This window comes from Motacilla alba, chromosome 19 (assembly GCF_015832195.1).
Source record: "Motacilla alba alba isolate MOTALB_02 chromosome 19, Motacilla_alba_V1.0_pri, whole genome shotgun sequence".
Classification (NCBI taxonomy): domain Eukaryota; kingdom Metazoa; phylum Chordata; class Aves; order Passeriformes; family Motacillidae; genus Motacilla; species Motacilla alba.
The window spans coordinates 5,114,853-5,129,204 of NC_052034.1; the positions used below are offsets into that span (position 1 = coordinate 5,114,853).

A 14,352-nucleotide genomic window follows, 5' to 3' on the forward strand; every position below is an offset into this window, starting at 1 on the left:
GGTCCCATGGAATGCTGTGGCCACAGGATATTGCCACGGGTGCCAGAACAGTCTGTGGCTTGCAGCTCCTGCTCCCAGTTGTGGCATTGCAAGCCCAGAACACTGATTTTCCAACTCCAAAACAGCCAGCACTGATATTTTTTACGCCAGCAGCTCCTCCCCAAGGTAACAGCAGAGCAAGAAGAACCCCAGGAACTTTCAGGACACGGCACCAAATCCTTAATCTCGTTTCCCAGATACAACCACGGGGCTGAATAATCCCTGAAACCTGATGCAGGATGATGAGCTGAGCAAGAGGAAAGCCAGGATGAGCTCATTGTGCTGAGCCTCCCCTTCCCTGCTCCGGTCCCACCGAGACATCCACAGCCCTGGGCTGGAACTCCTCAAACGGCCACGAGCAGCTGAGTTCAATACCATTAAAACATGACTAATACAGACCTCGAGCTGGGTTTAAAGTGGAGGAGCCACTGGTGGGTGCTGAATCAGACACCTCCAGCCTCACACACACGAGATGTGGGTGAGCCATGGGGTGGTGTTTAGCCCACAGTGACACCAAACCTGCCTTGGGACCTTCTTCCCGTGCCAAGAAATGCCAGAAATTAATGGCTGGAAGAAAGATTTCCTTTTGCAAGGCATGAAACAGGAAGAAAAAACCTTGGTTTTCTCTGAAGACCCAGAGGCTGGTCTAAAATCACCAGTGACAAATAAATAGGTTGGAAAAACCTCCCTCTGAGAGCCAGGCTGACTCAATCTGTGTTATCTTTTCCCTTTTTACTTTATCTTCCCTGATGTGCCTGCTCAGGAAGAGATAAGGAGCAGCTGCTCCTTGTGTCCCTGCCACTTCTGTGCACTTCATTCCTGTTCTTGGGAATTCCCTGCTTCCCTTTCCCCTCGCCAGAGGGATGCTCAGCCCTTCTGCTCCATTCCCTCTGAAAAATGAGGAGTAGAGAAGCTTTTCCCTGGTAAAGAATTCTGGAATTATTTAGGGTGGAAAAGCTCAAGTCTGACCACGAACCCACCACTAAACCATGTTCCCACATCCCACAAACCCCTCCAGGGATGGGGATTCCAGCATTTCTCTGCTGGCTCTGGGATGGGTCAGTCAGAGCTGGAACAGCCAGGGGAGCTTGCTCAGGGCTGGGTCCCACCAGGATTTTGCACAATGTCATTCCCATCCTCCTGCAATCAATGGAATGATCTCAGCCTGTGGGAATGGCACTGTATTCCTGCCTTTGGGAATATTCCAGGCTCCTGTATCTTTGCCCTCCTCCAAAGGGAGGGCACACAAGCAAACACAAGTCCTTTTGAAAAATAAAGTTGATTTATGCGATGAGGCAAAACTAAAAGGTCTTTTAAAAAAAAAAAAGATATTTCAGGAGAAGAGTTTAGCTGATTTATTTTCTTTCAGGAAAGGAGTTAGCCTGATTTATTTGTGTTGGTGGAGAACAGCAGCTGATGGGCAAGAGATGAAAGCACCCCAAGGAGAGATTCCTCACCACATTTCAGGGAGTTCATCCCCTCTGAGAACTGCTTTACATCTAAAAAAGGATGGAGAAGTTTATCACAGCCAAAACTTGCTCTGGTGCAAGGCTGACCCTGCCAGATTCTCCATCCTCCTCCTCTGGACACCAATGGGATGGGAAGGAAACCAGAAGGAAAACCAAGCTGGGCATGGAGAGCTCGGGAGAAGCACCAAAGCTGCTCCTGTTTTACAGCTCAGCCTTTCCACTGAATGACCAGTGCCATGGACTGGAAAGTCAGCTTTGGGATGTTTTCTCCTGCCAAGAAATGCCAGGAATTCCTGCCTGGAAGTGGTACAGCTCCAGCAGCTGGTCCCCACGTGGGAGCAGGGCCGTGCTGGATGCCGCACACCCACGGCCCCTGTTGTTTACGAGGCACCCAGGGCCTTTACAGGGATGCACACATCCTAAAATCCAGGAAAACCTGGAGTCCTGGCAGCTCGTGGGGCCGCTGCCACCTTTGTTCTAAAGCAGCAAGGCAAGAGAGAAGAATGCCATGGAAAGGACTGGATTTTTATCGTGAGAAAGGAGATGTCGGAGAGCAGATGTTGTGCACGTCCACCTGAGACACATCTCCCGTTCCCAAATCAACAAATCTGTGCCAAGACTGGTTTGGGTTGGAAGGGACCTTGAAGCTCATCTCATTCCCATTCTTCTGCCATGGGCAGGGGCAACTTCCATAGACCAGGGAGCTCCAGCCTGGCCTAGGAAACTTCCAGGGATGGGGCAGCCACAGCTGCTCTGGGCACGCTGTGCCAGGGCCTCACCACCCTCCCAGGGAACAGTTCCTTCCCAACGTCCCATCCAAACCTCCCCTCTGCCAGCCTGAAGCCCTGGCAGCCTCTCTGAATCACCCACACTGGTGACACTCTGTGGTTTTGGGGTACCTGGTGAAGAGGTCCACCTCCAATCCAGACAGAGGATGAAAAGCAGAGTCCCAAACTCAGCAGGAACAGCTCCACACCTGCAGTCACCAGGGTCCTGCTGAACGCTCTGAATTCCCCTCCAAATCCAGCACTGCCAGCTGTGCTGTGATCCCACTAAACAGCTTGGCAGCCTGGGAATGGCACACACACAATGAAACGTTGATGTTGGAGCTGCTGAGAGGAGGCTTTCCTCTTCAAACACCCACAGAAAAATGGGCAAGGGAATGGATGAGACCATCAGCACGGGCAAATTACCCTCGTTTTCTGCAGGGTGGCTCAAAGTCTCCCATTTCCCACCCCGAGACTCAATCAGTGCTGTGCCTACACCACAGGGAGCTGGGAACCTGCCCCCTGACTTGTACCAACAAAGGAAAGCCAGTTTGGGGATGAAGGGAAGAAATGAAGCTTTTCCCATGTTTTATGCCATGCTTGTGTGGTTTTATTTGCAGCATCAGATTTTGAACCATCAGGTAGAGCAGGGCTGGGATTTGCTATTTGATATTTGAAGAAGGTTGGAAGGTAAAATATATCTTGAAGGCTTTCACAGCAGCTTCCCTCCCTGTCTGGCACCAGGGAGTTTGGATGCTCCTTTGAGGATCCACCTTGGCATGTGCCTGCAAACTGGAGGTGGGATCCTCCCAGCTGGCTCAGTCTCCCCAGAAAATCCAAAAGTAAAGGATTTGGGCTCATCAAAGTCACCAGGAAGTGCCCAAACTTGCTAAGGAAGAAATAATGACTGAGCTGCCCAAGGATTCAATTCAGTGATATTAAAATTCAATTAATGCTGTTCTATAAAGGAGCTTTAAACCTTAAATACATTCACTTTAAACCACCAGATTTCAAACCAGCAATTCAATGCCAACCTCTGGTCAGGCCTTAGTTTTAAAATTGAAAAATTTATTTAATTTTAAACAACTCCTGTTAGCTCAGGTAGGCAGGACATGGCTGCCAATGATTTTAGGGAAGTCAGTGATAAAAACAACCAGGAAAGAGTGAAGTACAAACACAGCTTTGGGGAGAGTTTGGTTCTCTCACAAGGACAAAGAAAACATCTAATTTCAGTTAATTCAAACGTTTGACTCCATGGTCTTAAGGTTATGTTCCAATTTCAAGGATTTTAATTCACTTAGTCCAGTTTAACACTGAATTTCAGCAAGTCGATGAAAAAATCAGGAGTACAAAGGAGAAATGCACATTTTCCAATCTGTAAGTAAAACCTCAACCTGAGAGACCAAGATCTGCAATTATGGTGACCAGAAATGTAATTCATGATGCACAATTAATACTCCACTTAAAGAATCAACCAGTTTTAAATGCAAAATCTGTTTTAAGACATTTACTTGGTCTGCTTTCTTATCCAGCATATTTTGAGTGTATTAACTGATCAAAAAACATTAAAAACCACTTTTCTGCTCTTTAAACTTGCTTTCATTTCCCTGTAACTCGAGTCAGAAATACAAAAGGATCAATCAATAAATCAATCCTGTAAACCCCAAATTCACCATTTCCCACCAGAATAAAACCACAGAAAATTCCTCACCCAGCCTCACAGCTGCCTAAATAAATGTCCCCAGATACACCAGGCTCCCTCCTCAGAAAAGGAAGTATCCAATTACACCAAGCAGAAGCAGCTTTTTACAACCAAACAGGAAAACATCCTCTTTCTGATAGAATTACCCCCCAAAAAAATCCTAACCACACAAAAAAAGGGCTGCTTAAATCAAGATTTAATCCAACCCTGCATGATTTTGGCTTGATGTAAATCACGGGTGTAGATCATTCACACTCTCATCCCAAACAGTTTTTCTGCAAGCTCAGGAAGATCACAGAGACATTTGGGAGCAAGATTTCCCCCAAATCCTTTCTGGAGAGGGGAGAAGTGTATCCACATGGAAATAAATAGAGGGGTTCTGGATGAACCAAGGCTTTGGTGAGGTCCGAGTCCTGTTTCTGCAGAGATTTGGGCTTCACTGTCCTGATTTTGGGGAGCTCAGGCTGAACCTGGAGCTGGGGTTTGCTCAACACCAACCAAACCTGGGGCAGAGGCTGCAGCAGCTTCAGCTCAGCCTTGTGCAGAGAACTGGGGGTTTTTTATTGAGGTCCAAACCCCCCCAGCTCCTGTATCCCACTTCCCACTGAGGGTGGGGATGCCCCAAATCCCAAAGCAGCCCCCACCAGGAGCTCTGTGCTCTGCCAGCAGTTCTGCAGGCAGGGTGGGAGCAGGGACAGAGGTGTCCCAGGAAAAACCCTCAGCACGTCCCTGGCCAAAACAACCATTTCCCACCCCAGTCTGCTCTCCTGCCTCAGCAGCCTTTGCTTTCCCCTGCTGGGATTTCAGCGCTGTGCCAAGATCCTGGCCTTGGGGAGGGTGGGGGTGAAGGAACAGCCCTGCAGAACAAGGCAGGAATTATCTGCTCCCAGCCCCAGAGTGGGCTCATCCCCTGGAGCCGGAGAAGAGGCAGCTCTGGGAATTTCCCAGCCATGGGACTGGGGCTCCTGGCTCAAAGCCCTGTGCTCTTCCACCCAGGGAATCTCTGCACAGAGAGAGGGGAAGGCACAGGAACTGTTCAAGGAGGTTTTAGTCCCGTGTTTTCCAAGCTCATCCTTGGAGTGGGAGGAAGGGACAGACAGAGCTCTCTCACCTCAGTGTGTTCTGCATGCTGGAGGGTAGAAAACAGAGCTGCAGCTCCCATCCCTAACACCCAATTCCTCACTTTCTGTGCCTAAACAGAAAGCAAGGAGCTGAAAAACCCAGCACACAAATCCCCATCCTCCAAAACACCCTGCTCCTGCTCCAGGCTGGCTGGTCAGCCTCTCCTGTAATGAACCAACCTTCACTTCCACAGCAGTGCTGTTAGAACTGGCACTAACATTGCTGCCAGGCAGGGCCCGGCTGAAACCTCCCCCAAATGCACCCCCTGAGCACTTGGGAATGGGCAGCAGCAGTGGGAGCAGGAGCTGGACTGGGAAGCTGCTCAGAAAGCAATCCCACAGGCAAAGGGGACATTCAGGGACTGAAATCAGCAGCCAGCAGCAGGACCCGGGGCTGGGGAGGAGCAGACCTTGAGGAAAACCTCCGTGGTTTTCCAACAAGGACTCTGGAACCACTGGAAAAGGCAGAAACATCTCGTAAAGAAATTCCCCCACCAACATCAAACCCGAGTTCTGCTCTGCAAAGCAGGACAGCCAGGACTCCGGGGAGATTACTGTGATACAAAGAGGCCCCGAGGAAGGAGATATCCACTGAGATACCCAAAGGCATGGCCAAAAGGCAGCTCCCTCCCCTCGGCTCTGCTGCTGTCCAGGCTCTCCCCAGAGCTCAAAGCCTCGCACAAAGGAAATGCCTCTGACTTTGAAAGACACCAAGTCTGAAAGATAAAGAGTCTTGAAAAGATCTGAGAATGCTGGAAAGCTCCAAGCAGTTCCTGCTCTCCAGCAGCAAGGTCAGAGCCAGGAGTAATTGGAGCTAAAACCTTCGGCCTGGAGAGGAATGGAATGGACAATTTGCTTTTCCTTTTACAGGCAAGATTAAATTTACCATGCAGTGATCTTTTCTCCAAAATTTGAAGGAGAAGGAGGCTGAGACACACACACACACAGAAAGAGAAATGGAATCAGGCATTAAATCATATCAGGCATTTGGCCAGGACCTGAAGATGTTGAATACTAAAAAAATTCCACATCGCTTGTAGGAGAATGAAATGAATATTAATAGATAACCACCTCCCTTAGCTAAGAGAAGGCCACAGCCACAAATCCCCCAACACCCCAAGCACTGAAGCTCCAATGCACTGAATTTCAGGTGCATCAGCCCCATTCCTGCCCCCTGCACACAGCACAGCCCCATGCCAGTGTGGGATGTGCAGGGAGGGCTGTGCCCACACACCCACGCTGCCAGGGAGAGCAGACAGCCTCACACTCCGGGCTTTCACAGCCTGAAGCGAGATAAAAAGGAAAAGAGGGGGAAAAAAGGTGAATGCCAGGCTGTCTGCAGCCCCGAGCTGCTGGATTTCATATCAGGTGTGAAAACAGCAGAGCCTGGGGGGGAAAAAGACACATTTCTGCTATTACATAAGCAGGGAAAGTGCTGAACAGGGGCTGGGGTGCAACAACAACCATTAACTTCTGCCAGCTTGGAGATTTCTGTCTGCAGTGAGGGCACAGGCAGGACCTGATCCTTTGTCCCAGGTGCCCACAGCCCAGCCCAGCCCTCCCTTTATATCACATCCCACCCCTCCCAGCCTTCCTCTCCCCCCAAAACCACATTTCCCCCAGGAGCAGCAGCAGCAGCCACATTCCAGGAGGTTCATTAAATCATTAAATCCAATCCTGTGCCTGCACATCCACCTGCAAATCCCACTGAAGGATGGGAAAAGGCAAAGCGAGGAAGCATCTTACAGTAGGGCAGGGTTTGGGAACACCAAAAACCCTTTTTGGGGCAGGAAACACCCCAGATATCAGAGATCTTTGTTGTCAGTGCCTCCAGCAGCCTAAGGGTTAAAAAGCATTGTGGGGAGCCCTGGTGGGGTTTCAGCAGCAGCTTGAGGCACAGGAAACGAGGGCTCATCCCAAAGCCACCCCACTCAGAGCAGGGTTACCCAACTTCCACCCTGTGGGGCCCTGCTGCAGCCAGGGCAGGGCCCTCCCTCAGCCCCAGCAGCTCCCAGCTGAGGAAAAACAACCCCAATCCTGCAAAATTCCTCATCCCTGTCCTCTGCTGGCAGCCACAGGCTGGGAGGAGCCCAGAGACCCCAGGCTGGGTCACCTCTGGTGCATCAGCTGCTCTGAGCACGCAGGAGGAGGGACCAGGTGTTCATTTGTGGGGCAAAGAGTGCTGAGCTCCTCCAGCATTCCTGGGGTGGCTCCCATGTGAATGCTGCCCCGTGGCTGGGGTGCACAGGGCCAGGAGCAAGCACACAGTGCAGTCACAAATATTTTAATTTTTTCTCTGCTCTTGTGTCTCAAGGAGGAAGTCACAGGAGCCCAAAGTGAGCTGTCTCCATCAGCATTTTAAAATATTTTTTTTTGTGTTTTACTATCCCCACCGGTCAAGCCCTTCTTACAATGAAGATATTCATCATAAATTAATTAATTAAGCATCCCTGTGCCACACAGTTCCCAGGCTGTTCAGGTCATGCCTTGCTCCCCACAACCTCTGGCTGGAAAATCCCTCTGGGATGGGGCAGGGGCACAGCTGCACCCACAGCAGGGGATGTTTGTGGGACAAACCTCGGGGTTTTGTGGGATGAACCCCAGGGATCCCAGACTGGACCCCAGCCAGGAGGGGCTGCCACAGGGTCTGCACCCTTTGGTGGGCACAGAGCACCTCTGCCCCCAGCCCTTTCCTGCAAATGGGATTTCTGGGGGTGTTTTTGCCCATTTGGGGCCCTCTCCCCTGCCCTCCCCAGGCTGGCACGGCACAGAATCCACCTTGCCAGTGGTGCCACACCTTGGACCTTGGCATTTGGCTGCTGGCCACACCCAGGCATTTACTGCCACACTTTGCTTTCCTTCCCCCCTTTCCCCAATGAATTCCTGGAACTGCTGCTCACCTGCCCTGTGCAGATGATGCTCAGATCTGCTGGATTCCTCCTCCTCCTCCCCTCTCCCCCAGCCCCAGAACAGCAGCAAAAGCTCCACGTCGAGCCATAACCAATGGCAAATTCCTTGAGTGCAACGTAATGTGCTGGGAAGCGCTTCCCCATCTCGCTGGGGAAAAGAGATCCTTTGGCAGCAGGGAGGAGGAAAACATGCTTTGTTTTACAAATCCTCTCCCCAGCAGGAGAGACACTCCCAGAATTTAATATACTGACAGCGCCTGGCTGCCTTAACCACTGAAACTCAGGAGTATGGGGGAGAAAATAGAGTAAAAATAAAAAGAGCCACGCTCTGTAACGTTAAAACCTATCCTGCTCTGCAGCTGGTGGTGCTGGGAATAGTGGAGCTGGAATTCTCCTGCCGGGATGGTGTGAGGGGTCTGAGAGTGGGTTCCCATGTCCCAAGTGCTGGACACCATGAATAAATTCATTTTTTAGCCTCTCCCTGCAGCAGCTCTTCGTTGGAAAGCAGAGAAGATGCTGCCAGGTAAACCTGGGAAGTCACTTCATGGCAGATGAATTCCAAGGTATTCCGTGCAGGAATTACTTCCAGCAGCTCCCTCCAGGTGACTAGCAAGCCTCTGGCAACCCCCAGCACCAGCCTCAATCAAATGTTAATGATTTCAGTGCCTTACCACTGCATTTATGCCAAAGGCATCCTCCCTGCAGCACCGTGAGGGAAAACACCTCAGCCAAGGAGAGCAGCAGGCACTTGTTGGGATTTGGGGGATTTGAATTTTGCAGTGTGGGCTTTGGGCTCCAGAGCAGAAAGAAGGAAAGAGAAATGAGTATTCTGTGTCTCAGGAGCTCGATGTTAAATTAGCCTGGCTGTGCCAGAGGAGCACAAACCCTCTGGAATGGCTGCTGGCAGCAGGAATAACAGGAGTGTTATTTTGGGGGCAGGCAGTGGGATCAAATTGCCTCCACAGCAGAGACCACTGCTGACCTCTCTGAGGAAGCAAAGTCCGTCTGCTCTTCATGCTTTTTATATTTTTAAACAACAACAACAACAAACAAGAACAAAACAAAAGAAAAAAAAACACCAAAAAATCACTTTGTATCTCAGTATTTTATAGTTGTTTGCAACCTCCAGGCATTCCCAGAAAGACAAATTAATCCTTACAGGAGCCTGTAAGGAAAACAGCATCACTCCCACCTCAGGGGAGGAAGAAGGATGGATAAATTCCAAAAAATTCTAAATAAACGGGGGGAATGCAAAGGCCACAGTGGACATTGGTGCCAGTGGTGGGACTGGAAGGGCAGAACTGCTCCAGCAGGTTTAAAATACAGGATTGCAGCCCTGCCCTGATTATCAAACACACCTTTTGTGGGAGCAAAGAAAGCCCCCCAAACATTGTCTTGCAGCAGGTGAGTAGGGCAGGGTGTTATGGCACAGAGACCCAAAAACCAAGATTTTCAGCTCTGGCCATGTGCTCATCCTGCTCCAAAAAAAAAACCCTCTCCAAAGGCAGGGATGCTGTCACCCACCCCTCAGCAGCACGCTGGGCTGGCTTCAAAGCCCGCTGGAGTCAGTGGAAAGGCTCCCAGTGACCTAAATGCCTGGGATTTAAAAAATCTCTGCTGAGAGCTGGGCACCAGGTCACTGGGTTTGCTGGGAAAACCCCAATTTTACTGGGAAACGCCCAGTTTTACAGCAGCAACCACATGGAGCACAGTCCCTCAGCAGGGGACGCCCTAAAAATGGCTCAGGGAAAAGTCTCTGCCCCATCAGGCTCATCCGTGCACCCCTTTCCACAGGGGGAAGCTCATCCTTCTCCCCAAATCCTCCCTTTCAGGCTGAGACACTCCAAGGGCTCAGCTCTGGAAGGCTCCTGCTGGAGTGGGAACAACCCAAGTGGTGCCTTGGAGCCACCAATGCCCCCCTAAAACATCCCCTCCCGAAATCCAGCTGCTGGAAAACTGCAGAGCAGCCAGGATTTGTTCAGTGGGGCATCCCACATTCCCTCCCTGGAGGCAGGGATTAATATCACCTCATTAAAAACCTGCTTGGAGTCTATTCTAGTATCTAGGACAAAGAGTTCTCTATTTTGACACTCTGAGATATATTTTATCAGAGCGAGCTCTTCTGAGACACTCGCTGCCAGAGATGCACCTGACTGTAACAGGTTCCTTGCTTCCCCCAGCACTTTAAGATTAATTTTGAGCTTTTTCTTCCCAACCTCCAGCAAGATGAGAGGGTTCCCCTGTGGTCAGGTTTGTCACTAGGGCATCCATGGTGACACATCCCAGCTCCCTGACTCTGCACAGAGAGTGGGGACAGACCTGAGCATCGCTGAGAAAAACCAGTCTGGAGCCAGGGAGAACGTGAGAGTGATCCCTGGCACTTTGCAGGCCCCAAGATTTATTTTTTGGGGAGGTGTTTGAGATAAACACCCTCTAAAATTAGCACCTGCCCTTCTGCCAGCTCCAATGGGCTGCAACAACGATAAAGGTTTGGCGTGGCTGAGAGGGTGCAACATTTGGGCTCTGATCTGCTGCCCAACTCAACCCCACCGTCCCACAGATCCCAAATGGAGAGGTCACTGTCCCAAGGAATTCCACCCCCAACTCCCAGAGAGGCAGCACACTCATCTCAGGAAATGTATTTTGTCCCAAAGTTGAAAGTGGGGAGAGTTTTCCATTAAAAAAAAAAAAAACAGAAATCATATGACACAGTTCAGATTTCTCAACTGGGCTGCTCTAAAGATAATCCTAAACCTGCAGGGCAGAGGGAGAAATGGAAGTGGGCTGAATGGGGACATGCCCCAAACAACACATCCACTCACTGAGAAGTTACCTGGACCAGAAAATGGGGGAGAAGGAAATGCTATCAGCAAAAAAAAAAAAAAAAAAAAAAGCTAGCAGCAAACCCCAAACACAAAATCCCAAAAGAAAACCAGACTGGACCAGTCCCATGGACAGACTACAGGGCAAGGAAGCAGCTCCCCATGCCCAGCAGAGATCTGAAGAACTTTTCCCCGGGTGGCAGAACTGGTTACACCGAGCAGCCGAGGGAGAAAACCCGAGCTGGAAAATGGATCTGCTTTAGGTTTGCATGGAAAACTCGCTGCTCCCCAAAGCCCTGCGCACCCCAGAGCCTTGAAAACGCCCAGAGCGCTCGGGTTTTTTTTTATCAGCACCTATCAGCAGAAAAGATTAAATGCTAATTTGCTTTTCTGTTTGCTCACAGCAACTTTCCATCCTGTTGCTTCCCAGCTAATGCCCAGCTCAAACAGATTTTTCAAGGCAAAAGGTCTCGGGCTCCCTACAATTAATTCCCCACTCCCCCAGAGCTGCTCGTTTCTCCCAGCCTCAGTCAACACCGGCAAAACTCCACCAGGCGATTGTGCGCCAAAAAGATAAAAAAAAGCGACGCTGCCAGCTCTGGGTATTTCTGAGCCAGCAAGAAAAGAGCTGGCAAAGATTCTCAAAAGCTGCCAGCTCCAATTGCCTCGGCACTTTTACGGAGCTGCTTGAAACACCAAACTTTTGGAAAGTTGAGTGGGAACCACTCTGAGTAGGCTGCAAACCCCAGAGCCACCAGCGCCAGCGAGGAAGGGAAGGGGAGAAAACACAGCCGGCAGCGTTTGCTGGCTGCGGACAAGGCAGAGCACCTCCCTGGGGGTATTTCCCCCTCTGTGACACCCTGGCCACCCTGCAGCTCCTCAGCCACTTCCCCAAAATTACGCCACGCGAGTCAGAGCCGCGGAAGCGGAGCGTGGCCCCCGTGTGCCACCAAAAGCAGCACGAGTCGCTCTCCAGCCGCCTCCCGCCCAGCGCAGCCCCTTCCCCCGGAGGAAGCCGCCCATGCTCACCTGCCGCAGGTTCTTCAGCAGCTCGGTGGCCTCCTCCTGCTTGCCCTGCTTGACCAGCAGCAGCATGTCCTGGATCATGCAGATCCGCCGGTGGTACGGGGGCAAGCCGGGGCCGGCGCCCTTGCCGAACTTCTCGCCGGACTTGGCCACGAGGGAAGCCAGGAAATCCCCCCTCTCCCTGGGAGCCACCTTCTTGCGGTGGTGGCCCGGGGGGCTCTCCCCGGCGCTGCCCGGCTGGCAGCCCTTGGTCTGCTTCGTGCCCATGGCCAGCGGCTCCCGCAGCCCCGGGGCCGCATGCAAGGGGGTGCCGAGGCTGGGAGGGCACGGCACAAAGGGGAGGGGGCTGCACAAAGGGCTGGGATGCGCGGGAGGCTCCGAGGATGCCCGGGAGGGTCGGGGGGCTCAGCAGAGGGGTCGCTGCCCGGCGGCGGGGCGGCTCCGCTCCCGCAGGCGGAGGATGGGGCGGCAGCGCCCGGCCGGGAGGAGCCGCGGCTCGGCCCCTCCGCCCCGCTCCATCGCCGGGAGAGGCAGGACCGCTGGATCCGGGCAGCTCCGGGCAGCTCCGGGCGCTGCGAGCGGCGCTGCCTCAGCCGAGCGGCGGCGGCTCCTCCGCGCAGCCTCCTCCCGGGGCCGAGGGGTCCCCCGGGGGTCCCCCGGGCGCGGGGGGCGGTGGCCGCGGCTCGGGGGCAACTGTTGCGCTCGGGGGGCTCCCCCGGAGGCGGCGCGGCTCGGCTCGGCTCGGCCCGGCCGGCTCGGGGCGCTCGGAGCGGGGAGAGCCGGGGGAGGGCCGGGGGCGGGCACCGTGCACCGAGGCAGGGCTTGCGGAGGAAGCCGCAGCCGGACGGGGCTCGTCCTTCCTTCCCCGCGGGCCGGGGGCTCCGCACGCCCCGCAGGGGATGCTCCGGGCGGGGATGGGGCCGGGCAGGGAGGGAGGCGGCCGGGGGCATCCCCGCCGGGGTTCCCGGGGAGGGATTCCCTCCGGAGCCTCATCGCCCGGGGGATTTGATGGCGTTCGGTCCTTCGGGGATGTGCCAGGGACGGGCGAGGTCCCCCGGCCTGTCCCCTGCGGGTGATGCTGGCGCTCTGTCCGGCCACGCCGAGCCTGGCTGCTCCTGCACCTGCTCCCCTCCCTCACCTCCAGCCCTGCTGCCCATCTGGAAATGACCACCTGTGCCCCCTCCCCATCCCCATCCGGCGCTTCCACCCCTCCCTGACACGTGCTGCTCCTTCCAGCCGCTCCCCAGGCGATATTCCATCACTCCTGGAGTTCCATCACCCCTGGTATTCCATCGCTCCTGGTGTTCCATCGCTCCTGATCTCTCAGGCACTCCCCTGGCCGGGCTCAGGGCATGGATTGAAGCTCCCTGATAAAGCTCCCAGTGAGCAGCTTCTCCAGCCAGGCTCTGCTCACCTGCTGCAGGACACAGTTTGCTCCAGAAGGGCCTGGGAGGGATCAGCTTTGGGGTGACGAGGCCCCAGCAGTGGCCTCAGACCCTCTCCTGATGTGGGGGGATGGTTTCCATCACAGAAACGCTTTGCAACTGTTTTAGAAAAGAATCCCACATGAGAAGTATTTGCCTCTCTGCATCCCGTGCAATGGCACATCCCTGAACACACAAATTCCATGTTCCTGTGATGGATAAAAGGCGGCTCTCCCCCACCACCAAAGAGCTGGAGGCCCCTGCAATTGTTTCTCAAACTCGACTCATTCTGATCCACAGACCACGAGGACAACACAGCCCCAGGGACTTCACCAGGGTTTGGCTCTGCCCTGTGGGGCTGTGCTGCACGTGAGCCAAAAGCCGGGTGTCTTCCCCCAAAAAAAAAAAGCTCAGGGGCCAAAAAACTCCATTTCACACTTCACAGCGAGTCAAGTCAGATGAGGAAAACAGGTTGATGCCTCAGTTTTTAACTTTTATGTTTTTCAGATTCTGTGCTGCCCTAGGGTGTAGCTCTGAGCTTCGTATTGAGCGCTAGCAAGTTCCCTTCACAGGTAGGCAGAAGAAACAATCCTTTTCCAGCTTGACTAGGGACAATTGTTACAAGCTGCAGGCCCAAAAAATACAAGCATGGGTTGTACTTGTGGGCCTTGGGTCTTCAAAGAGGCGGAGCAGTTGTGGGTTGCAGTGAAGTTGTTTATTGCATGAATGTGAGGGGTTCAGAGCAGTTATTAAAGTCCCTGCTAAAAGCTTTCTGGCATAGAGTCCTGATGTTTTGAGCAGAAGCAGCAAAAGCAGCAGCCACTATCTCTTTTTCTTCTTCATCATCATCTGCACCCCATTACAGGGGCTTTTTACTAATAAATCATCCAATCAGCTAAAAACATGATTCTAAAACATTCTTTCTACACCGATCTGAACTTAACTCTAATGCACAAAGGCAGTGTCAGTTCTCACACAAAATCTTACATACATAATTTTACCTATTTATGTAAATGGTACTATCTGTTTTCTTACCTAAAATCTGCATATATAATTTTATCTATTTACACGAA

At 52.6% G+C, this 14,352-nt stretch overlaps 1 protein-coding gene across 2 annotated transcripts in view; it reads right to left on the reverse strand.

The window, feature by feature from the left end:
- Positions 1-12,562, reverse strand: part of LRRC75A (leucine rich repeat containing 75A) — a 65,703-nt gene extending 53,141 nt beyond the window's left edge. The window contains exon 1 of one of the 2 annotated variants that reach the window (XM_038157710.1): positions 11,859-12,562. In XM_038157710.1, coding sequence (XP_038013638.1) covers positions 11,859-12,122 — 264 coding nt within the window. In that variant the 5' untranslated portion in view covers positions 12,123-12,562. Of the gene's footprint in view, positions 1-7,998; positions 9,028-11,858 lie in introns of those variants that run through there. The other variant, XM_038157712.1, reaches the window with a different exon arrangement.
- Between the last annotated feature and the right edge of the window lie 1,790 nt (positions 12,563-14,352).